Source organism: Sander lucioperca, chromosome 21, assembly GCF_008315115.2.
Source record: "Sander lucioperca isolate FBNREF2018 chromosome 21, SLUC_FBN_1.2, whole genome shotgun sequence".
NCBI classification, from domain to species: domain Eukaryota; kingdom Metazoa; phylum Chordata; class Actinopteri; order Perciformes; family Percidae; genus Sander; species Sander lucioperca.
The window spans coordinates 16,969,678-16,990,677 of record NC_050193.1 but is presented as its reverse complement, the minus strand read 5'-3'; the positions used below and the strand labels follow the sequence as shown (position 1 = coordinate 16,990,677).

The window sequence follows — 21,000 nt, the reverse complement described above, 5'->3', positions numbered from 1 at the left end:
GTAATTACTAGTCAATAATTGTAATAAAGGAATGAGTTCTTAGTTACTAGTTTTGTGCTGCTCAATGACTCAGTTAGTTAATTATATTATTCATAAAGAAGGGGGTCAGTATGTCTAGTCACAGATATTAATGAACTAATTATTATGTAATGATTCATTATCTCCCAGTCTGTTCTCATCATTATTAATTTGGCCACAATTTAGCACATTGACCATACAATGTCCAGCATAGGTTTTAACCTAGTCTTTTTGAATAAGATAAGTTTTTCTTATGCCAAATATTAACAGTAGTGAAGGAATCATTTTGTTGTATACTGGCTTTGGAAAACTATTGCTCCGCCTTGTGTACTGAATGACACAGATCACCACTTATTTGCATGATATTATATCCATTTGTTCACATTGTCATTAGTCATCTAGAGGGTGGCAGTTTGTTTTCATGTCCTTAGTTGGGAAAAAAGTTTAAAGACACTCAAGTGAATGAAAAGGTGTATTGCTGTAAATTAAAGAAAATATGCAAGGTTATTGTGTAAATAACTAAAAGACAATAAGACAGAAAAAGAGAAAATGGCTACGATCCCGACTACGTGGACAAGCAAGACACTACATGTGCAGGCGTGGCTTCAACCAAGTGATGTAACAGAAATACAAACAATGGCGACAGTGGAAGAGTCTAACTTCTGGAGTGATGAAGAAACACAGTTGTGAAGTAGGAGTAAATGTAAGGAGTTTAATATTCTGTCACTGTTTTGGTAAACAACACAGCGCCTGTGCAATAAAATGCAGTTATCAGTAACCAGGTTATTAGTATTTATCATGTAACCTAACGTTACAGGAATATGAATAAGTGGATTTCTCTGTGCTCATGTAAACACCATATCACAAATATGATCATAACCGAGATAAACCTCATAAGCGGGTTATACATGTCCATGTAAACTCATTGTTTTCTTCTAAATTTACAAGGTTTTGGAGGAAAAGAGCTCTCTTACTTTTTCTTTTTTTGTTACTAATTTAAAATAACATGCATGCAGAATATCACTAGATAGAGCTGTCTTCTGTAAATAAACATGCTTTAATAGAGTCTATTATGTTTTGTTACAAGTGTTCAGTGTTGACAGTGGTTTGTGCTGGACTGTTGTTGGATAAATCCAGAAACACCCTCAGCCTGCCAAAATCTATAAATTGTTTTCCTTGAAGTCACATGGTTTAGAGTAAATCTTGAGTTACAGTAGTCTTACTTTCAATTTTGACATTTGTTGTTAATGATTTGCAAGTCATGTGCATGCAGAGGTTCTCTGCTCCTCATACCTATCATATCAGATTTGATCAGAGAGGTGGGAGGGGTTTGTGAAGGGCGGACCGAGAATTAAACAAGCCTCTGGTCTCTCTCTATATATCTAGGGATAGGACAGGAAAGATTTCTGACTAGGCAGCCACATCTACACAGACCAGGCAGAGCTAATGAGACATAATAAAAGGTGAGTTTAAACAACCAGTATGTACAGTATATGTTGATTGTATTGATTTTGTGTGTGGATCTTCTCAAGCAACTTAAGTTCAATCAGGAAAGACTTGGTATCAAACATTGTTTGACATTGCACAACAGGAAAGGTGAATAAATATGAGAGGAGTCTTTGGCAATTAGATCCCATAGTGACATCGTTGATTTAGGGGGGTATCCTGAGCTGTACAGGAATATCTCAGTTGGAGTCTAGACACTGGTGGTGTTAATAAAGGGGGTAAGAGCACCTCATGGGTGCTGGTTTTGATGAAACTAGAGGTGGACGGGTTAGAGGAGGCTTGCATCGATCTGCATCAGTCAACTGTTGGAGTTGGAAGCAGGATAAGGAAGAGAGAGATAACGTAAATAAATAGAGGAAGCTTCAAGATAGAATTTCCTGTAAGCTTCATTCAAAAAATTGCATTTGCTGTGATATTGTATTGTTGTATTGTCTCAATGGCTTCATCATACAGTACGACTCTGTAAAGATGAAGAGATGAGATGGAGGAAGACAACGATGACAACACAGCAGCTGGAGGAGGAGGAGAGTCTGAAACCAAATCTGTACCATCTGCAGCCAATGAGAAAGGTAATATTTAAACAATTGATTGTACATTTGATTAACATGAACATTGATTGTATAAGTTATATTTCAGTTGAGTTTTAAATGATGTGTGGAATTAAATCATATTTAACTAATCATGTGAATATGATAATAGGTTTAACCTTTTATTTCGTCATTCCATTTCTGCAAACTATAACTTTTGCAATGCTGTTTCAGTGATTACTGCAGTGTAACATAGTGATCTTATTCTGTTTATTTTGTTTCAGTGATACCTAAACTCACACTTGTGTTAATTGGTGACAAGAATTCCGTTGAGATTGGATCAAAAAACATCTTACTTGACCATGACGGACAAACTAACATGGAACAGTTTTCAACCAAACTGTATGATTTGAGTGGTCGGCACATCTCTGTCATTAACATGCTTGGTCTACAAAACATTGATAAATTCCCATTAAATCAGGAAATTCATGCATTTCTCTTACTGTTACCAAATGGTCTGCATAACAACCATTACAGTTCAGGAATGCAGTGGTTAGAAAAAACTTTTGGGAAAGGATCACTTGCTTATGTAATGACAGTTGTGACTCATAAGTCAGGTGAAAACTCTGAAAGTGCCCTGACAGACCTGAGAGCAAACAGCAGTTTTGTTGAAAAAAGATTCCACACATGTACAAGAAGTATGATGGATGAAATAGAGATAATAGCTCTGCTGGAAAAAATAGACATCATGGTCTCTGAAAATGATCACCACTGCTACAGTGGAGTGATGTGTGATGAAAAAGAAGAGCAGAAACTACACCTGCTGGACCACAAAGAAGAAACAATGGATTCCTCAGTGTTTCAGCAAAATCAAAGAGGTGAGGTTTTAGTCTAGTTTAACTGTTTAGGCAACGGTTTTAAGATAACAAGTTCTAAGAGCCCTGTACAGTACCTGCTCAGCACCAAACAGACAGACACAGTTAGAGACTAGCTGGTCAACATAGTGGAGCATTTAGCAGCTAAAGAGTCAGATATTTCTCTCTGGATTTTATAGTCTAACAACTAAATAAAGCTCAGTATCATTTGTTTGTTTAAGATCTCCACACAATTTACAAAAAGGCCCAACAGCGCATGTGTCTCCTCAGAAGGCTTAAAGGATTTGAAGTGAGACAGGACATTCTATCCAGAGTATACCAGTCAGTCTGTCATCGCTTTCAACATCACATCTTGGTACAGCTTCCTACCAAACAAATGCAAGAGAAAGCTGGCTAGGATAGCCAGGCAAGCTGTTAAGATCATAAGCATTCCACAAAAACAGCCATCTGATCTTTATATACATAGATACATATATACATGCAGTGGAAAGAAAATCCAACTTCCACATCCAGGATGCCTCCCACCCCCTCCACCACAGCTTTGAGCTATTACCATCAGGAAGAAGGTTCAGAGTGCCTCTGGCTAAAAAGTCATTATACAACAAATCCTTCATTCCCAATGCAATACATATACAAAACTCATGCTACTGACACATCACACACACTCTGCCTTCAATCAAAAAATGTTCTAACATGGCAACATATTAGACAATAAAGCTTTGAATCTTGAATCTTGAATTATCTTCTGTCTGTCTTAAACAGAAGCTATTCTTCCTGTGATCTATTATTTCATAAGAACATTACATAAACTGGAATACATGCATCCATAATCACAATACATCAAAAGAACAAAAACATACATCAAAGATACAACAAAACAAACTTAAGGATACAACAAAACCCTGTGGTGGAAATGTGTTTTGAAGTTGCACCCCCAAACTAAATTTGAGAATCACAATTTTCATTTGACATTTGTGCCAAAGCAACTAAGAAAAACTGTAAAAAATAATAAAATCACCTGCAGGCAAAAAGAACAAAAGAATTTAACAGAGAAGTTGCAAATATAGTGATGGTTAGCTGATCCACTGATATTAAAAACTAATCATGATCCTGTTTAATCTGTGTTTCTCATGTAACTCTGCAGTAGAGGAGTTGGAGGAGAATTCAGCTGAAATCAAGGTAAAGATGAGATTGTTTCACCTTCATTAGTGATCATCATTATAGAGCAGCATCTGATTTCTAAAACTAACTATTTTCTGAGGTTAGTCAGATCAGATTTGAAGTCTCACACCTGAATAAACACTTCTTCACAGACAGAGATTTAAACTGTACATATAATTTGACCTTGCTTTTATTTGTTGTAGTCTTTTACTGAATTGGTGCATCACTGTGTGATATTGATTTGAGTGTTGTACATTCATCTTGTTGCTGTTTTCTTGTCTCACTTACTAATGAAGACATTCTTAATCTCAGATGCTCTAACCAGGTGAACTAAAGGTTAAATGAAATGATGTGTTTTCTTAGTGTGATCCAGTGAATGAACCTGGTGAAGGTGAACACTCAGAGAAGAATGATGACAACACAGGAGGAGAGTCTGAAATCACATCTGTATCATCTGCAAACAATGAGAAAGGTAATATTTTAATGAAAATCTGTGGTATATCTGTTTTTGTGCAAAGGAGATAAATCTCGTGGATCAGTGAACTCTGTCAATATACAAGTATTGTTGCAGATGAATCTTATTAATCTGGAATAGTATATAGTATAATATAGTACAACTGATCAAAACAATGTAAAATGTATTTCATGCCTGATCCTGGTATCTGCTTGTTCTTCCATTATCCTGCAGTAGACAAGCTGGAGGAGAGTGCAGCTGAATCAGAGGTGAAGGTGAGATTGTTTGGTCCTCAGTAGTCATACAGCCATGTTTCTTTTTTAGTGCTATGTATTTTTCAGTTCAATTTTAGCTGAAGATTGGAGCTATTTGTCTTTTTAGTTTAGACGTGAACAGAGTTTGACTTCATGAACTATCTGGTTGGATATAAGTATAGTAATAATAATAATAATAATAATAACTTTACTCGGGACAAAATTGAAGGTCCACAGTACAGTAAAAAAAACTAGCTTTTATTTTTTGTTTGTTTGTTGTTCTCTGAATTGTTATAATCTCACTGGTTCTCACCTGGTTAACTAATGTTAAATGAAATGATTTGTTCACTTAGTGTGATCCAGGAGATGAATCTGGTGATGGTGAACAATCAAAGAATGAAGACAACACAACAGTAGGAGGAGAATCTGAAAACAAGCCTGAACTATCTGAAACAACTGATGAAGGTAACATTTTAATAAATACTTTAATAGTACAATAACATGAACAACTCATGAATAGAGCTAGTTACATAAACAAATTGCTTACAGTGAACATTACTATTAAAAACGCACAGCATTTCATTGTTATTTTAATAGGGAATTACTAAAATGCTCCTAGGCTTATGCACAGCGCGGCACACTATGCTTGACACACACAGGGAAGCGCAGCAGCACACAAAAATGCAAAAGATTACAAATAAAAATATTACGGTGCCAATCCGCCATCATAATAGCAATGCGCCAAGGTCCAAACGCGCCTGGCTTTTAAAGGGAATGGGAGATGATCTCTGATTGGTTAATTGCATGTTACGCCCAAAACACACCTATGAATTAATGAAGACACTAAGTACAATCCTTTTGAACCATGCGCCTGGCGCACGGGCCCTTTTTTCCGCCGTCAAACTAGCAAAAGTGGATTTGGACACGCCCTAAATGCACCTGCGCCAGGCGCTTCACGCACGTGCACTTAGATTGTTAAAATAGGGCCCACTATCTCTAATTGATGAAGAGGAGATGCATTTTGCTGAACAATTAACTTTCTCAATACACAATTCATTATTGCAAAATAAATCTCAACTAAATATGCTAAACCTGGAATAGTTAACTGACCAAATGATGTATTTTATGCTTTATTTGTTGATCCTTTAGAGGAGGTTAACCTTTAGGTTGGAAACCACTGGATTCTAACTGTGTATAAAGTAATGAAAACTAGCTCCACCTCAACCAGCTTCAACAAGAAAATGCCTCTTCTATATTGATATATCAGTATTAACAATCTAATACTGTCATTTATAATACTATATCAGTTATAGAGGGCATTTTTCTGCAGGACAAGTAGGCTACTTTTATTAAAAATGATTTTGAATGAGAACCTTTTCTTGAAATGAAGTATTTTCCTTCATCACTTGAAAGTAATGTAAAAGAAAACAAAGAGAGTACAGAATAATCAAATACCAGCTATCCAAACACTACTGTCCATCTGGTCACACCATCAAATATTTGCCTTTACAATACACACTGACATCTTCTTGCATGTTACAGCCCTCACCTACATGTCTCTGTCATTAGAATGTATCTGTCCTCACTTTGTCTGTTTATTTGTGTCCACCTCTCAGTCTGACCAAGTATATCACATACAGTATATTTGTACATCCCAGAGGCTAACGCAGAGCATCACTGGATCATTTGAGGATACAGTTGTACTTAAACATTTGACTTTTGTTCGAGAGCAAAAATAAATGCATTAACTGTTGTGTGAAAAACACCTATTGCTTTGAGTGCACACAGTGTTTTAAGAAATCAAGATTTTTATTTAATGTTTGTGCAAAAGCAACTGAGAAGAACTATAAAACTTCAATATTTCATTCTGGCCTAAATGTTATATTGTGGTGAGATTGTGTCCCTTCCAACCCTGGTAACATTGACTCCAGAATTATTTTATAATCCAACATTGAATTGTATTAAATATAATGAACATAGGATGGTTAGCTAATCCAATGTTTTTATTTTTATTTTGATCTTGTTCAATCTGTGTTTCTCATGTAACTCTGCAGTAGAGGAGTCGGAGGAGAATTCAGCTGAAATCAAGGTAAAGATAAGATTGTTTCACCTTCATTAGTGATCATCATTATAGAGCAGCATCTGTTTTCTAAAACTAACTCTATTTTCTGAGGTTAGTCAGATCAGATTTGAAGTCTTAGACCTGAATAAACACTTCTTCACAGACAATGATTTAAACTGTGCATATAATTTGATCTTGTTTTTATGTTTTGTAGTCTTTTACTGAATTGGTGCATCACTGTGTGATATTGATTTGAGTGTTGTACATTCATCTTGTTGCTGTTTTCTTGTCTCACTTACTAATGAAGACATTCTTAATCTCAAATTCTCTAACCTGGTTAACTAATGTTAAATGAAATGATTTGTTCACTTAGTGTGATCCAGGAGATGAATCTGGTGATGGTGAACAATCAAAGAATGAAGACAACACAACAGTAGGAGGAGAATCTGAAAACAAGCCTGAACTATCTGAAACAACTGATGAAGGTAACATTTTAATAAATACTTTAATAGTACAATAACATGAACAACTCAAGAATAGAGCTAGTTACAGAAACAAATTGCTCTGACCCTTTTCTAATGCAGTTCATCATTTTGCTGCAGGTAGCTCAGATAAAGATACAAGTGGAAACGAGGAGGTAAGAATACTTCATGTACTAAATCTTAAGACTATTTACTGTATATCCCGTTGTATTGTATGACAACCAGATATACAAACACACCCACAGGCATTCACACTTGCACCTGATTCATGTGTGAGCTGTGGGTTAGGGTTAAGACTCAGAATTCCCCGCAGAAGCAGAGAGTTTTTTAACATTCAGGCTGTGAAACAGGTTGTTGTGAGTCGGCTGGGTGGCAGCTGCTTTTAAAAATATAATGTTTGTTTTTCATGACTTGCTAAATTCTACGATGGCTAAGAAACTTTTTTGCTGACTTTTTTAGGGTTTTATGTCGACCAAACTGTATGTGAGAAAGCTGAATGAGACATGCAATAATACAAAGTTAATTGACTTTTTTTTGCTAAATATAAGCATGTCTATGAACTCAACATGTCTGGCCCTTATTGTGATCGTCATTTCCAGTGTGGCACTTAGTGAAAATGAGTTTGACATCCCAGATCTAGCTCATACTTTTCTTCAGAGGTTGTTGATGTTAGACTACAGAGCCAGATATATTCCTGTAAGACAAGACAGTCCTGAGGGGAGTCATTTACAACCTGATCCAGAGTCTGACACTGTTGAGACAGACAATGATGACTTAGATTAAGATGATCTTTTAAGAACAAATGTAGACTTTGATCAATCAAAACAGACTCATGTGCATCCAATGGATGTTCAAATGGCAGTATTTCACTGCTCAGACAGCTTTTTTAAGCAGAACATGATTTCAAAGCTATCACAATGTCAGTATGTCTTACCGTTGCTTGTTCCTGAGAAAATTGAAGTTCCATAGTACTGTAAAAAAACACTCGCTTTTATTTTTTGTTTGTTGTTCTCTGAATTGTTATAATCTCACTGGTTCTAACCTGGTTAACTAATGTTAAATGAAATGATTTGTTCACTTAGTGTGATCCAGGAGATGAATCTGGTGATGGTGAACAATCAAAGAATGAAGACAACACAACAGTAGGAGGAGAATCTGAAAACAAGCCTGAACTATCTGAAACAACTGATGAAGGTAACATTTTAATAAATACTTTAATAGTACAATAACATGAACAACTCAAGAATAGAGCTAGTTACAGAAACAAATTGCTCTGACCCTTTTCTAATGCAGTTCATCATTTTGCTGCAGGTAGCTCAGATAAAGATACAAGTGGAAACGAGGAGGTAAGAATACTTCATTTACTAAATCTTAAGACTATTCACTGTATATCCCGTTGTATTGTATGTTCATATTTATCATAGAGTACATGTTTATTTACTTATTTGCAGCAGTCAGTGGAGATTTCTGAAGAGATCAACAAGAAAAAAGAATATCAAAGAGAAACTGAAACACTGTTTGACAGACTTCACCTTCAAGACAAATATCAACAGAAGTTGACACCAGCAGATTTTCTTAAAATAGTTCCACCTGTGAAACAGGACCATGACACATCTGAGAAAGATCTAGCTCATACTTTTCTTCAGAGGTTGTTGATTTTAGACTACAGAGCCAGATATATTCCTGTAAGACAAGACAGTCCTGAGGTGAGTCATTCAAAGCCTGATCCAGAGTCTGACACTGTTGAGACAGACAATGATGACTTAGATTTAGATGATCTTTTAAGCAACACTGTAGACTGTGATCAATCAAAACAGACTCATGTACATCCAATGGATGTTCAAATGGCAGTATTTCACTGCTCAGACAGCTTTTTTAAGCAGAACATGATTACAAAGCTATCACAATGTCAGTACGCCTTACCGTTGCTTGTTCCTGACCCAGTCACAGTGGATATTGACTGTCCTCTGTGGACATTCAGACAAATAAGAAAAAGCTGGAAGATAACCAAATTCAAAGATAATTCAAACATTGTCACCATGAAGAGTTTGCCCATCTGCAAAGCTGAGACAGCCATGGTGTCATTTCTCCGCCTGGGTTCACTATCTCTGTCTAAATCTCAGCTGATGAACACTTTGATCAACGACCGTCACAACACCTTCTTCCACAGAAACTGTCCAGGTAGCACCAAGTCTCGTCATCTGATGGATGGTGTGGCAGAGATTGCCTGGTACTGCCCTGCTGGAAAACCCAATGATACCTTCACTGACTGCATTGCCTTCTGTAATCTTCATGGTGATGCTCTGTCATTTGAAAAACAGCGTGACATACTGATGGAAAAATCTTCAGTCAATGTAGTTCTTGTACCAACTCTGGAAAAAGGTGACAAAAGTTCTGCAATTCTCACTGGAATCTCAGCCTTTCTCAAGTCTCAGAAGCCTCTCATTATTCTTATTGCTGATAATGATCATGGTGTAGTTAAGATGAAAAAAGGAAAATACAAAATGGGTCTAAAGGACAGAAGCCTGTCAGATGTTTCTGAAGAACTTAAAAAAATCATTGGAGACATTTTATCTGGACCACATGCATCCTTCCAGCTTGAAACCATGACTGAGGTCTCTGGAATCAGAGTGGATGAAGATGACAATGACTGCAAAAATGGGAAATCTGCTGCAAAGCAAATAATGAATTTGCTTGAAAAGTTGGTAGTTTCAAAGATCAAAGATGAATTTCTCCCTTGTCAAGGCCAACTGTGGCATAAGTGGTGCAGAACAAACAAAGAACTGTATCACCTCAAAGGACACATTGAGAAGGAGAAATGTCAAAAGCAACAGGAACTGATGCAAATACGACGAGATCAATGCACTGCTTCCTGTAGTGAACTGATGAAGTTGTTCATTGAAAGCCTCTCATCATTGCCATCAACAGACAAGAAGTATTTTCTGAAGTGGACTCAGATCTTAATAGATGCCCTCTCCGCAGATGATCTTACTTCAATTCTCCAAAGCTATGATGAAAAGTGGTCTGAGGTCTTGGCTTTGAAGAAGGAGAAGAAGCATGACAAATCTGATCTGTTAAGAAGAAAGCAAACTGAGCTTGATCAAATATCAACAGAATTACAGTCAGCAACTTTTGGCTTGGAGCACATCTTTAGAGAAATGGGACAGATCTATGAAGCACATGCATCTCTGCAGAAACGAACAAAGAGGGGACAGACTGACTGGTCTAAATACCCTGAGCTGGCTGCAGAGCTGATGATATCAGGACACCCAATGGAGCTGATGGATGGTGATGCAGGTCATGTGCCTTTGACTTGGATCTCTAGTCTTTTAGATGAAGTCATAAAGAAACTGGGCGACAAGAGAGTTTTTGTTTTGTCTGTTCTAGGCGTACAAAGCAGTGGAAAATCAACAATGCTGAATGCCATGTTTGGGTTACAGTTTACAGTGAGTGCTGGCAGGTGCACCAAGGGTGCCTTCATGCAGCTGGTCAAAGTGTCAGAGGAGATGAAGAAAGACTTTCAGTTTGACTATGTTCTAGTGGTGGACACTGAAGGACTGCGTGCTCTTGAGTTGGAAGGTAACGCCACTCTTCAACACGACAATGAACTGGCAACATTTGTTGTTGGTCTGGGAAACATGACACTGATCAACATCATGGGAGAGAATCCAGCTGAGATGCAAGATGTTCTGCAGATTGTTGTCCAGGCGTTCATGAGGATGAAGAAAGTTGAACTTTCTCCAAGTTGTGTGTTTGTTCACCAGAATGTTACAGATATTGCAGCTGCAGAGAAAAACTTGGATGGAAAGAGACGGCTGCAAGAAAAACTGGACCAGATGGCCAAACTAGCAGCCAAAGAAGAGGTCTGTGATGCTGAGTGTTTCAGTGACGTCATTGCATTTGATGTGCAGAAAGATGTGAAATACTTTGCCCAACTATGGGAGGGGAGTCCACCTATGGCTCCTCCAAATCCAGGTTACAGTGAGAGCATCCAAGAGCTGAAGACCTTCATCCTCTCTAAAGCTTCACAGTCTGCTGGGACTACTCTTTCACAATTCAAAGGCAAAATTAATGACCTGTGGAACGCCCTGATGAACGAAAACTTTGTTTTCAGTTTCAAAAACACACTTGAAATTGCAGTGTACAGAAAACTTGAGGTCAAGTATGGGAACTGGACCTGGACCCTGAGGAGCAACATGTTGACCATTGAGAACAGGCTTTATACCAGAATTGAAAATGGAAACTTTGACAAGGTAGAGTCCGATTATCTTAATAAAGAAATGAACAAAACCTATGAAGAAATCAAACAAGCAATGACAACATACTTTGATGATGACAAAGACAAAGAAATGTTGGTTCAGTGGCGAGGACAATTTGAAAACAAAATCAAGGAGTTTCATGATGAACAAGTGAGAGGAGTTAAAAGAAAACTGGATGAAGTCATCCAGCAGAAGAATGCTTGTAAAAAGCTGGATGATAAGAAGACAGAGTTTGAGAACAAGCTGCTACAAAAGAGCAAAGAGCTCGCTCATCAGTTAAAGGACAAGGCAAAAGATGAAGAGGAACTCAAGAAGCACTTCAACTCTGTCTGGAGTGGCTGGGTTAGGGAACTAACTGCAGATACAAAACCTATTGAGGACATCAACTTGAAAGATGATCAGTCAACTATTCTTCAGGAGCTTGGTTTTGAATGGTCTCTAATTAATGCTTCTGAAAGAAGTGGCAAATACAAAAACATATCAGAGGTTGGTGATTACAGTCATTATGTATCACATTCAAACAAAATAGGAAAATTTTACTTTCAGTTGACAGGTCACTATGAACAGCAATTGATCAGATCCCTCATTAACGATGTTGAAAAACAGTCGCTTGATGCAATTAAGAGCAAACCTGTCACTATAAGAGGCTACAGTCTGACTTACTTGCAAGAACTGGCCAACAATGTGAAAAAAAAGGTCACAGCATTTAAATTAGAGATAAAATATGCTCTAAAGAAGGAGTTTACAGTTGATCTCTTACTGTATGTGTTTCACAGAGCAGAGAGTTGGCTTTCAGAGTCTCACAAGAAATTTAAAGAAAACAATGATGCACTCAGTTACGTAGAAAGCAAGAAAATGCAATATTACAACATTTTCAGAAGCTTCTGCAAAGGAAGCTCATCTGCTGTTGTGCTTGGAGAACTGATGTGTGAAAAACTGAAGGTTTCCACTGTTGAGGCTGTCTGTAACAAGACTGCCATTGATCTCGCTGGAGAGATGAAGTGCACTTTCCCAGCATTCAGTGGGAACAGGCTGAACTTGGAGAAACATGTGTTGAAGTCACTGGCTGAGAAAGAAGACTTTGATGGTTTTATCACCTACATCAGACACCCAAGGAACCAAGTAGAGGCCTTTATAAAAGAGGAAGTACAGAAATACATCTTCACAGACAACAAAGATAAAGCACGGAATATACTCAAGAAAAATGTTGAAGACATCAAAAACCTTCTGAGTCGAGCTTTATTTGATGCAACAGAGAAAGTCAAAACACAAAGAGGAGACCCAGACATGTGGGTGAAGGAATTTTCCAGTTTGTTAAAAGATCAGCTAACATTCAACACCTTCTGTTGTCAAAACTTCAGTGACATAAACAATTTTGACTTTCTTAAAGAAGAGACAGAGAAAGGCCTTGAATCTGTCATAGAGGAAGTGAGCAGCCTCTCACTGGATAAGATGAAGGAATTCAGGATGAAGCCTGATCAAATCCTCATTGATCAGCTGTGTAACTGTTGCTGGGTAACGTGTCCATTCTGTGCAGCTGTCTGTACCAACACATTGGAAGACCACAGTCCTGACAAACACAATGTCCCTTTCCATCGCCCCTCTGGTATTAAAGGATGGCACTTTAGAGGCACGGTGGAACTGGTCATCGATTTCTGCACAACATTAGTTGCAAGTGATAAAAGTTTCTACCCCCATTATGATTCAGATGAGAGTATTCCTTTTAAAGAGTATCAAAAGGCTGGGGAGAAGTATGCTACATGGCAGATTACTCCTGATGAGTCTAAGCTGACATACTGGAAATGGTTTGTCTGTCAATTTCAAAAACAACTGGAAGACCACTATAAATTAAAATTCCAGGGAAGAGGAGAAATTCCCAGTGAGTGGAGAAAACACAAGAAACAAGAAGCTATTGAAAGTCTACATGTACAATCTGGGAGTGAGCCAGAAACAACCACGACCCTACTCAAAGTAACAGAAAGCCCTAAGTTCCTTTAGCTGTTTAGAAGAAGAAAAAAAGTAATTATTTATTTGATTGAAGTGCAACAGTAGCAATAATGAAGACACAATGATTCCAAAATGAATTAAACAGCCACCGTCTATAATTTAATCACTATGTATTTTATTTGTTTTAAGTAGAGAGTGAGGTGCAGTATAACATTAAGTAGGAAGGATTCCTGAAAATGTCCTGAAGCAAAGAAAACAGCGTTTGTCATAACAATTAGCATGTTTGTTAGTCATTAAAGGATCAGACAAATCAGATTTAAGTTTTTGTTTAATTTGAAATGTTTTTTCTTTATTTTACAAGATGATGAAAATGCAATGTGTATGTGAATATTTAAAGAAAAAGTTATTCAAAGAAGGAATGGAGTTTCTAAGTTGTCATATTACATATAATGGATGTATTTTTCATTCCTCTATAAACAGGGATGTAAGCGAAGATTTTACTTCAGTTTTTACCTTTTTACTTTTATGTGAACATCTCATTAAACAGACATGAGATGAAACTTCTGAGTGGGCTTAGAAATAAGATCAGTGTATATAATTATTTCTGAGATATTTTAGTCATCCAAAGATGTGTATTTTTTAAATACAAGATGCATCACAATTTTCTTTAAACAGTTGTTTAAATCTGATGGCGATCACAGAAGGCTTTTATTATGTGGACACGCTGACAGTTTTGTCATTACTTAGAATTCTTCATGGGGGAGACACAAACTACGCGCTATAGCTTTAAAGGGGCACTATTTTGGCAGTTTCTTCTCTGGTTTCTCCCTTTTTGCTCGTATGTTTCTCTATAGAGCTCCCCCTACAGCTTCGGAATAGATATTTGGCAACACTGTGTAAAAACTTACTCAGTCAGTCTGCTGTTTCCTCTTTCTCTGTTCCTCCAACAATGCTTTCCTAGCTTTCTGCTTCTTTTTTGCCGGCTCAGCCATGACGATAGTGTGTACGCGGTACTTCCTGACGCTGAAGCCGGCGGCTTGCCGGCCCAAAGTTGCAAGGGTGGTTTTTCTGCTCACAGGCGCTAGGGGGGAAGCGAAACGACTACCATTCAACCCGAAAAAAAATCATATAACCATTCCAATGACTCCGAAGCTGTTCAGTTAAGGTAGATTAAGCTAAAAAAAAAAAAAAAAAAAAAAAAACTGCATAGTTCCCCTTTAAAGAGTGAAGAAAGGTGGAGGATGCTGAGCTGAGACAAGTTGAAAGATGTGTAATTAAATTCATTCAAACCAGGAGATCTCATTAAAAGGCATCATAACAAACAACAAGTTTAGTATTGATACTAATTTAGTTTTATATAAATGTCTCTGTAATTTCATTTTTTGTAAACTGTTTTTGAGGGATTTTAAAAGAATTTATGTAACATAACTAATATAAAGAATGAGTTATAAGGTGGACTTATGAGATTGTTTGATGAAGTGTTATTGACTATAAAAAATACATGAAACTTATAAGTGAGACTTCTACATAAAAGGTAAAGAGCTGTGAGAAGTTGATGGATAGTGTAAAAGAGAATGAAATCCTTTTCATTTGTTTTGTCCACCTTTTAGCTGTTGTCCAATTTCTGAAAATTGTTTTTACACAAATATTTATCTTCATATTTTGTTTTTTATTTAGTTATTTGTTTACTACTTTGTATGTTTTTCTCCAAGATGATGATGAATGATGCTTTATGTTTCTAAGTAGTTGGAATATTCAACTATTTTATACTTCATCTAATTTTAAATGATCTTTTTACTGCTACTTATCACTCCTACTACTACCATATTGGGATTGTTTTTGTTGTTTGCTTAATTAGACTCCTGTTATTGCTACAATATAATGATATCCATAATTACTAACAGAAATATCAGTCTGTGTAAAAAAAGGGTTATTTTCTTTTACTGTAATAAACAGAGCCTTCATAAAGTCATTGGTGTTTACACTCTTCTGTTATTAATGAGCATTATGAGGAGACCAGGTTTTCTATCCAGTTTGTTAAAAGATCAGCTAACATTCAACACCTTCTGTTGTCAAAACTTCAGTGACATAAACAATTTTGACTTTCTTAAAGAAGAGACACAGAAAGGCCTTGAATCTGTCATAGAGGAAGTGAGCAGCCTCTCACTGGATAAGATGAAGGAATTCAGGATGAAGCCTGATCAAATCCTCATTGATCAGCTGTGTAACTGTTGCTGGGTAACGTGTCCATTCTGTGCAGCTGTTTGTACCAACACATTGGAAGATCACAGTCCTGGTGACCACAGCGTGCCCTTTCATCGATCTGTTGCAGTCAATGGTGTTCACTACAGAAACACAGAGATACTGAGTGTTGATTTCTGCACAACAAATGTTGCGAGTGATGGAAGTTTTTACCCTGGTGGAGATTGGACATGGTTTGTGTGTTGATTTCAGAAGGAACTTTAACAATATTATAACAAAAAAATTCCAGGACGATGGGGAAATTCCCAGTGAGTGGAAAACACACTCTAAAGAAGAAGCTATTAAAAGTCTGGATGAAATGTTCAACCTGTGAGTGAGCTTAAACAACCAAGACCCTACTAAAAATCATGATAGTTATTTACAAATCAAAGAATAACAAATCAGAGTTTACAGATAAATGCTTATTTTAGTAAAGGAACAAAACAATATGTAAGTTTAGGATATGTGTTTCTAAGTAATAATAGGTTAACAGGGAAATTAGACAAGACAAAGACAAATGGACCAAATGGGTCTCTGTTTGATTGAAAGTGACTCCTATTGCATTATTATTTTACAGGATGCACAAAAACTGGATGTGACAGTTCAATTACATAAAACTTTATTCCAGGAAAACATTGTCAGATATTATGTAAAAATTTGAACTCTTTTTTTTGTTACATATTTTGACTGTTTTAGATGTAGTTTTTTGTTTAATAATTGGGGTGGGGAACTGATTGGATATAAAAAAAAAATGTTTTATGTTGAACTCACTAGAAAGTTATAATGTAACAACATACACATGTTATCACTTCTATGTATAAATTTCCAAGATATATATATATATATATTAATTGTTTTTTAGAGAGGGAGAGAATATTAATCAAACTGTTATGTTAAATCAAAAAACATTAAATTTGAAGTTCTGAAGTTCAACATTATGGAAAGACGTGATTTTAGAAATGCTGAAATGTTTATCCAATAAGGAATGGATGCCATGTGTTTTCTAAAAATCTCATCTGAAACCATAGCAAACTAATATTGTTTTGTATTTTGTATGCTGGAACTTTCTACTTTTGAATTTGAATGTTTATGTTAAGGAATATATCAGCAATAATTGTTAAAGGATGCTTTATATTTCTGAAGTATTTGAAGTGTTCATCTATGTCACACTAATCTCATTTTAACCAATCTCTTATTATATCTACATTAATATGAGTTTTGTTATTTTGTTTAATTACACTTCTGCTCTACCTAAACTCTTCTAATATCCAGAATTATAAATAATGTCTTTGTGCAAAATCTGTTGTTTAGTTTAACTTCTATGTTCTATGTTAACTTCTATGTTATCAATGTGCATTTTTTTTGCCCAAACTGAGTGATGTGGAGCTGGTATAGAGTCAGTGAACTGAAGAATGATGGGAGTTATTTGTCATCAGTAGGTTTTACATCTTTATTTACATGAAGATAGTCCTGATGTCCACTATAATTGACATTCATAAAATGGCAAATTTTTCAAAAGATACATAATTTAGTTGCTATCAGAACTAAATATATGATTCCTAACACCTTCATGAACAAGAAAATATATGATTATCATAGAACAAAACCATAGACAAACAATATTTGACTCACCTCATCTTTCCATAAAATGTGCTTGTGCCGTCCATTTTGAAATGAAAGATAGAGGCGGTGCCCGGCCTCCCAGCCAATCAAATGACATATCACTGAAAAGCCCAGGATGTCCTCTGTACAGTACATCAGGAATTAAGAGACTTGCACAAAAGATTCCAAGAAGAGGGATGAAACTCAAATGTCCACTACAGTGGACATAAGTTAATGGGCTGGGTCTCAGGAGGAGGAAAACTATTTTTTTTGATTTTGGGGTAAACTGTCCATTTAAGTCGATTCAAGTCAGTCCAGGAGACAGAAAACTCAGTCCTTCTCTAGGTCATTGTTTCCATTTCTCTTTTCATGTGCTCTCAGTTCTTTATATAAGTTTTCCACACATTTTAAAGGAGCATTTTAAACTAGGTATACTGGGCCAATTGGCTATTCATTAGGGCATTTTATAATAATTAGAATTTTTCACAATGTTCTATACAGGTATTATTCTTCACAATTTAACGATTCAAACGTTTTTTAACTGAACATCATTCAGTCTTTACCAGACTGTAGACGCAGAGTCGAGATTTCTGGCACAACTTCTCCCACTTCCAAGGAGCATGGAGAAAGGATAAAAGAGAAAACACCAGCAACACTTGTAGTATAAAGAACAACTTTATTAACACGTTCCAGCTTGAGGCCTTTTTGTAAGTTGCCCAGTGTCGGAAATATCTGCCAAGTTAGAGGTAAAATAATTGTTTGGATTTTGGAGTAAACTGTCCATTTAAGTTGATTTAAGTCAGTCCAGGAGACAGAAAACTCAGTCCTTCTCTGCAGGGAAGTTTCAGCAGTGGGTTACTTGATTGTTAGATACTGCCCCCCTGTGGTGAAGGGATTACATTTCCAGACTTAAATGACCTCTATTTAAAAGCTTGTACTTAAAGGCTCCACATTATTTCCTCTTCATCAGTTTCTTTTTAATATGAATCAGTAGTATGTTGTCAGAATCATTGTATTTTAGATTGTGAGTGGGATTTTTGGCAGTCGAAAGCTACAAAAATACATCTCCAAACATGACTGAAGATTGTCGATTTGCATTTTGAGGACTGTCAAGTCAATTCTATCAACATATTTGATTCCAATAATGCTGTCCTGGTCAAGGTTGATTGATTTTTTAAATTCCTTTAAACTGACCGAGAGAGACCGACTGTAGTGATGATGTCTTCTATCCTGGAGCTGCTCTATGAACAGTCAATGATGTGAGTAATAACAGTCACACTAACACAGTATTGTAGTGTATCGGGGTATGGGGACTTTTCAGATTTACTTTAAATTAAATAATTGTGATTGTAGCTAATATCTCAAAGAGTAACTTGATGAGCCCATACAGTCTTCATTAACTGATTTCCAGCTCAGAGGTGTTGATTGTAAAAAATGATTTTACTTTTTAAATCACTATAATAGTAGAATGTCAATTCTGTTTTAGGCTGGATGTCCTTCCAAGTGTAGTCTGAGGTTTATACTTTGCAAAGTGACTTAAAGTTGAAAATGTAGCAAAAACATAACTTTAAATTCAAAGACGTCACTCTAAAATCCACCTACTACACATGGCCATAAACATTCTTTGTAACATACATACATTGGGATTATTCTGGTTCAAAGTTAAAAGAGTCTCTAAGATGTTTTCATTATGTCGTGTCATTAGTTCAGATCATTTCAGTGACTTGAGTGGGTTTTCTTCTTCTGTCTGTTTGCAGGTCTGCAGTCTGGATTTGTCACTCTGCCCCGCCTCTCTCGCATTGACAGACAGTTTTATGATGGAGACGTCCGGAAAGGGTCTCTACCTGACAGTGGTGGCATCAAGCTGACTCGCTCAGACTCCCTCATGTCGTTCACTGTAGACCTTGGCCCTTCCCTTATGACTGAGGTACTGAGCTTGATTGACAACCTCAGCTGCCTTCAGACGTCCAATCACAGCCAGGCAGCAGGCGAGGAAGAGGAAGGAGAGGACCACAGCTCTCTAACAGAGACGCCTGTGCAGAGCCCTGAGTTGACTTCACCCAACCCTTCCATGAGTAGCAGGTCATTCAGCAGTAACCTTAACAACAGGGGGCGCTCTTGTAGCGTCGACTGGGCAGAGGAAGAGGAGGAGAGGGGGTCACTGAGGACTCCAGATGTGAGCACTGGGTCTCCTCAGAGAGCAGAGCCGGTGATGGAGGCAGAAAGGTTCCAGAGGGCGGCTGACGTGCTGTCTCGTCATTATGGTGGAGGCTCCTTCACAAAGGGAACGAGGATGAGCAACGACACCCCCTCTCCTGCTTTGTCCCAAAGCCGCAAAACACCATATGCCTTTTCTGAAGAGGAGGAAGAGGTCAAAGTCTAGATGTTGAAAGTCTTTCTGAACGAGAGCAGGAACTTCATTGATTCAATAAAACCATAGAAACCTTCCAGTGACTGGAATTCTTGGTTTATTTCAAGTCAGGGAGGCTGAACGTTGTGTGATATTCTGTTCTTCAATAGAAAGATGCTTCCTCTTCTCACATAAGGGACGTCAGTGATCAACTACCAGATCCTGGTCTGTCTTCAGTTTCTGCAGGATGGATGTTTGATGCTGATCTCAACCCTGGACCTTCCCCTCTCTCTGCACTACGTTGCTGCCAAGATTTTATAGATTGTTTAAACTATTCTAAAGATAAGTCACTGAATGAGTCGGACACCACACGATGGATTCTTGTCAAGACAAAATATTAATAATGACTTTTTAAGATTCATCAGTAACAAAAATGTAAAAGTGAATAAAATATGTCACACCTGCATTAATTATCCTCATAACAGTCGACTGAATATACCCGGGAACAATGAATTTTGAATGGACTTTGATTTTTCTATTTTTTCACACTGTACATAATCGATCACTTCATAATCATGATGTTCAACAGCAAAATGTGTTTTACATAAATAAAGATCTTCAGGTTCAAAGATCTGAGGCGTCAAACTGAACCTGGAATTTGGGAAATAAAAATTTATAACACTTGAGATAAAACCTCTGTAGATTGTAAAATAATTAACTGTAAGCAGGAATAATGGTGTTATAAACCTAACATCGTTGTACAAGTATAGCTTATATTGATCACTTCATCTGTCACGTGTATATGGGATTGTTTATCAAGCTTTTATCAGTATTAGTTTATCTTTTTCTAAAATGATAAAGCTGATGTAATAAAGGCCTGAATTCAGAATTCTGTTTCTTCTTTAACATTGTAAACTCAAATCAAAGTCCCTCAACAGCTGATAAGTTGTGTGAACAGACTTGGATTTTGCATGAGACCATATACCACTTTATATGAGGCGGCACAGAAAAGTTAAGTAAGGGTCAGGTAGTTGTGAGGTAAGAAAGATTAATTATTTACTACTTAGTACACTGGACTTACTTTAAACAATACTTTTAAAATGGTGCCGGTGCCTAAACGGTGCCTGAACTGATACTTTTGAAAAGATTTTTAAATTTTAAATTGCTGGTAAAAACACCACTAGATGATAAAAGGGTATTTTACAATAACTTTGAATGCACCACGAGGCTTTCAAGGCGAGTTTCAAGTGAACGCACCATCT

The 21,000-nt window shown here is 36.8% G+C and overlaps 1 protein-coding gene across 1 annotated transcript in view; it reads left to right on the top strand.

Annotated features, from left to right (window-relative positions):
* Positions 1–1,404: 1,404 nt before the first annotated feature.
* The window catches only part of LOC116065207 (interferon-induced very large GTPase 1-like), a 32,577-nt gene continuing 12,981 nt past the window's right edge, over positions 1,405–21,000 (top strand). Inside the window, exons 1-13 of the mRNA XM_035997050.1 lie at positions 1,405–1,481; positions 1,978–2,093; positions 2,336–2,929; positions 4,071–4,105; positions 4,451–4,559; positions 4,776–4,816; positions 5,149–5,289; positions 6,798–6,884; positions 7,231–7,342; positions 7,460–7,494; positions 8,422–8,533; positions 8,651–8,685; positions 8,791–12,294. Of these exons, the coding sequence (XP_035852943.1) occupies positions 2,006–2,093; positions 2,336–2,929; positions 4,071–4,105; positions 4,451–4,559; positions 4,776–4,816; positions 5,149–5,289; positions 6,798–6,884; positions 7,231–7,342; positions 7,460–7,494; positions 8,422–8,533; positions 8,651–8,685; positions 8,791–12,294 (4,893 nt within the window). The 5' untranslated portion in view covers positions 1,405–1,481; positions 1,978–2,005. The remainder of the gene's footprint in view (positions 1,482–1,977; positions 2,094–2,335; positions 2,930–4,070; positions 4,106–4,450; positions 4,560–4,775; positions 4,817–5,148; positions 5,290–6,797; positions 6,885–7,230; positions 7,343–7,459; positions 7,495–8,421; positions 8,534–8,650; positions 8,686–8,790; positions 12,295–21,000) is intronic.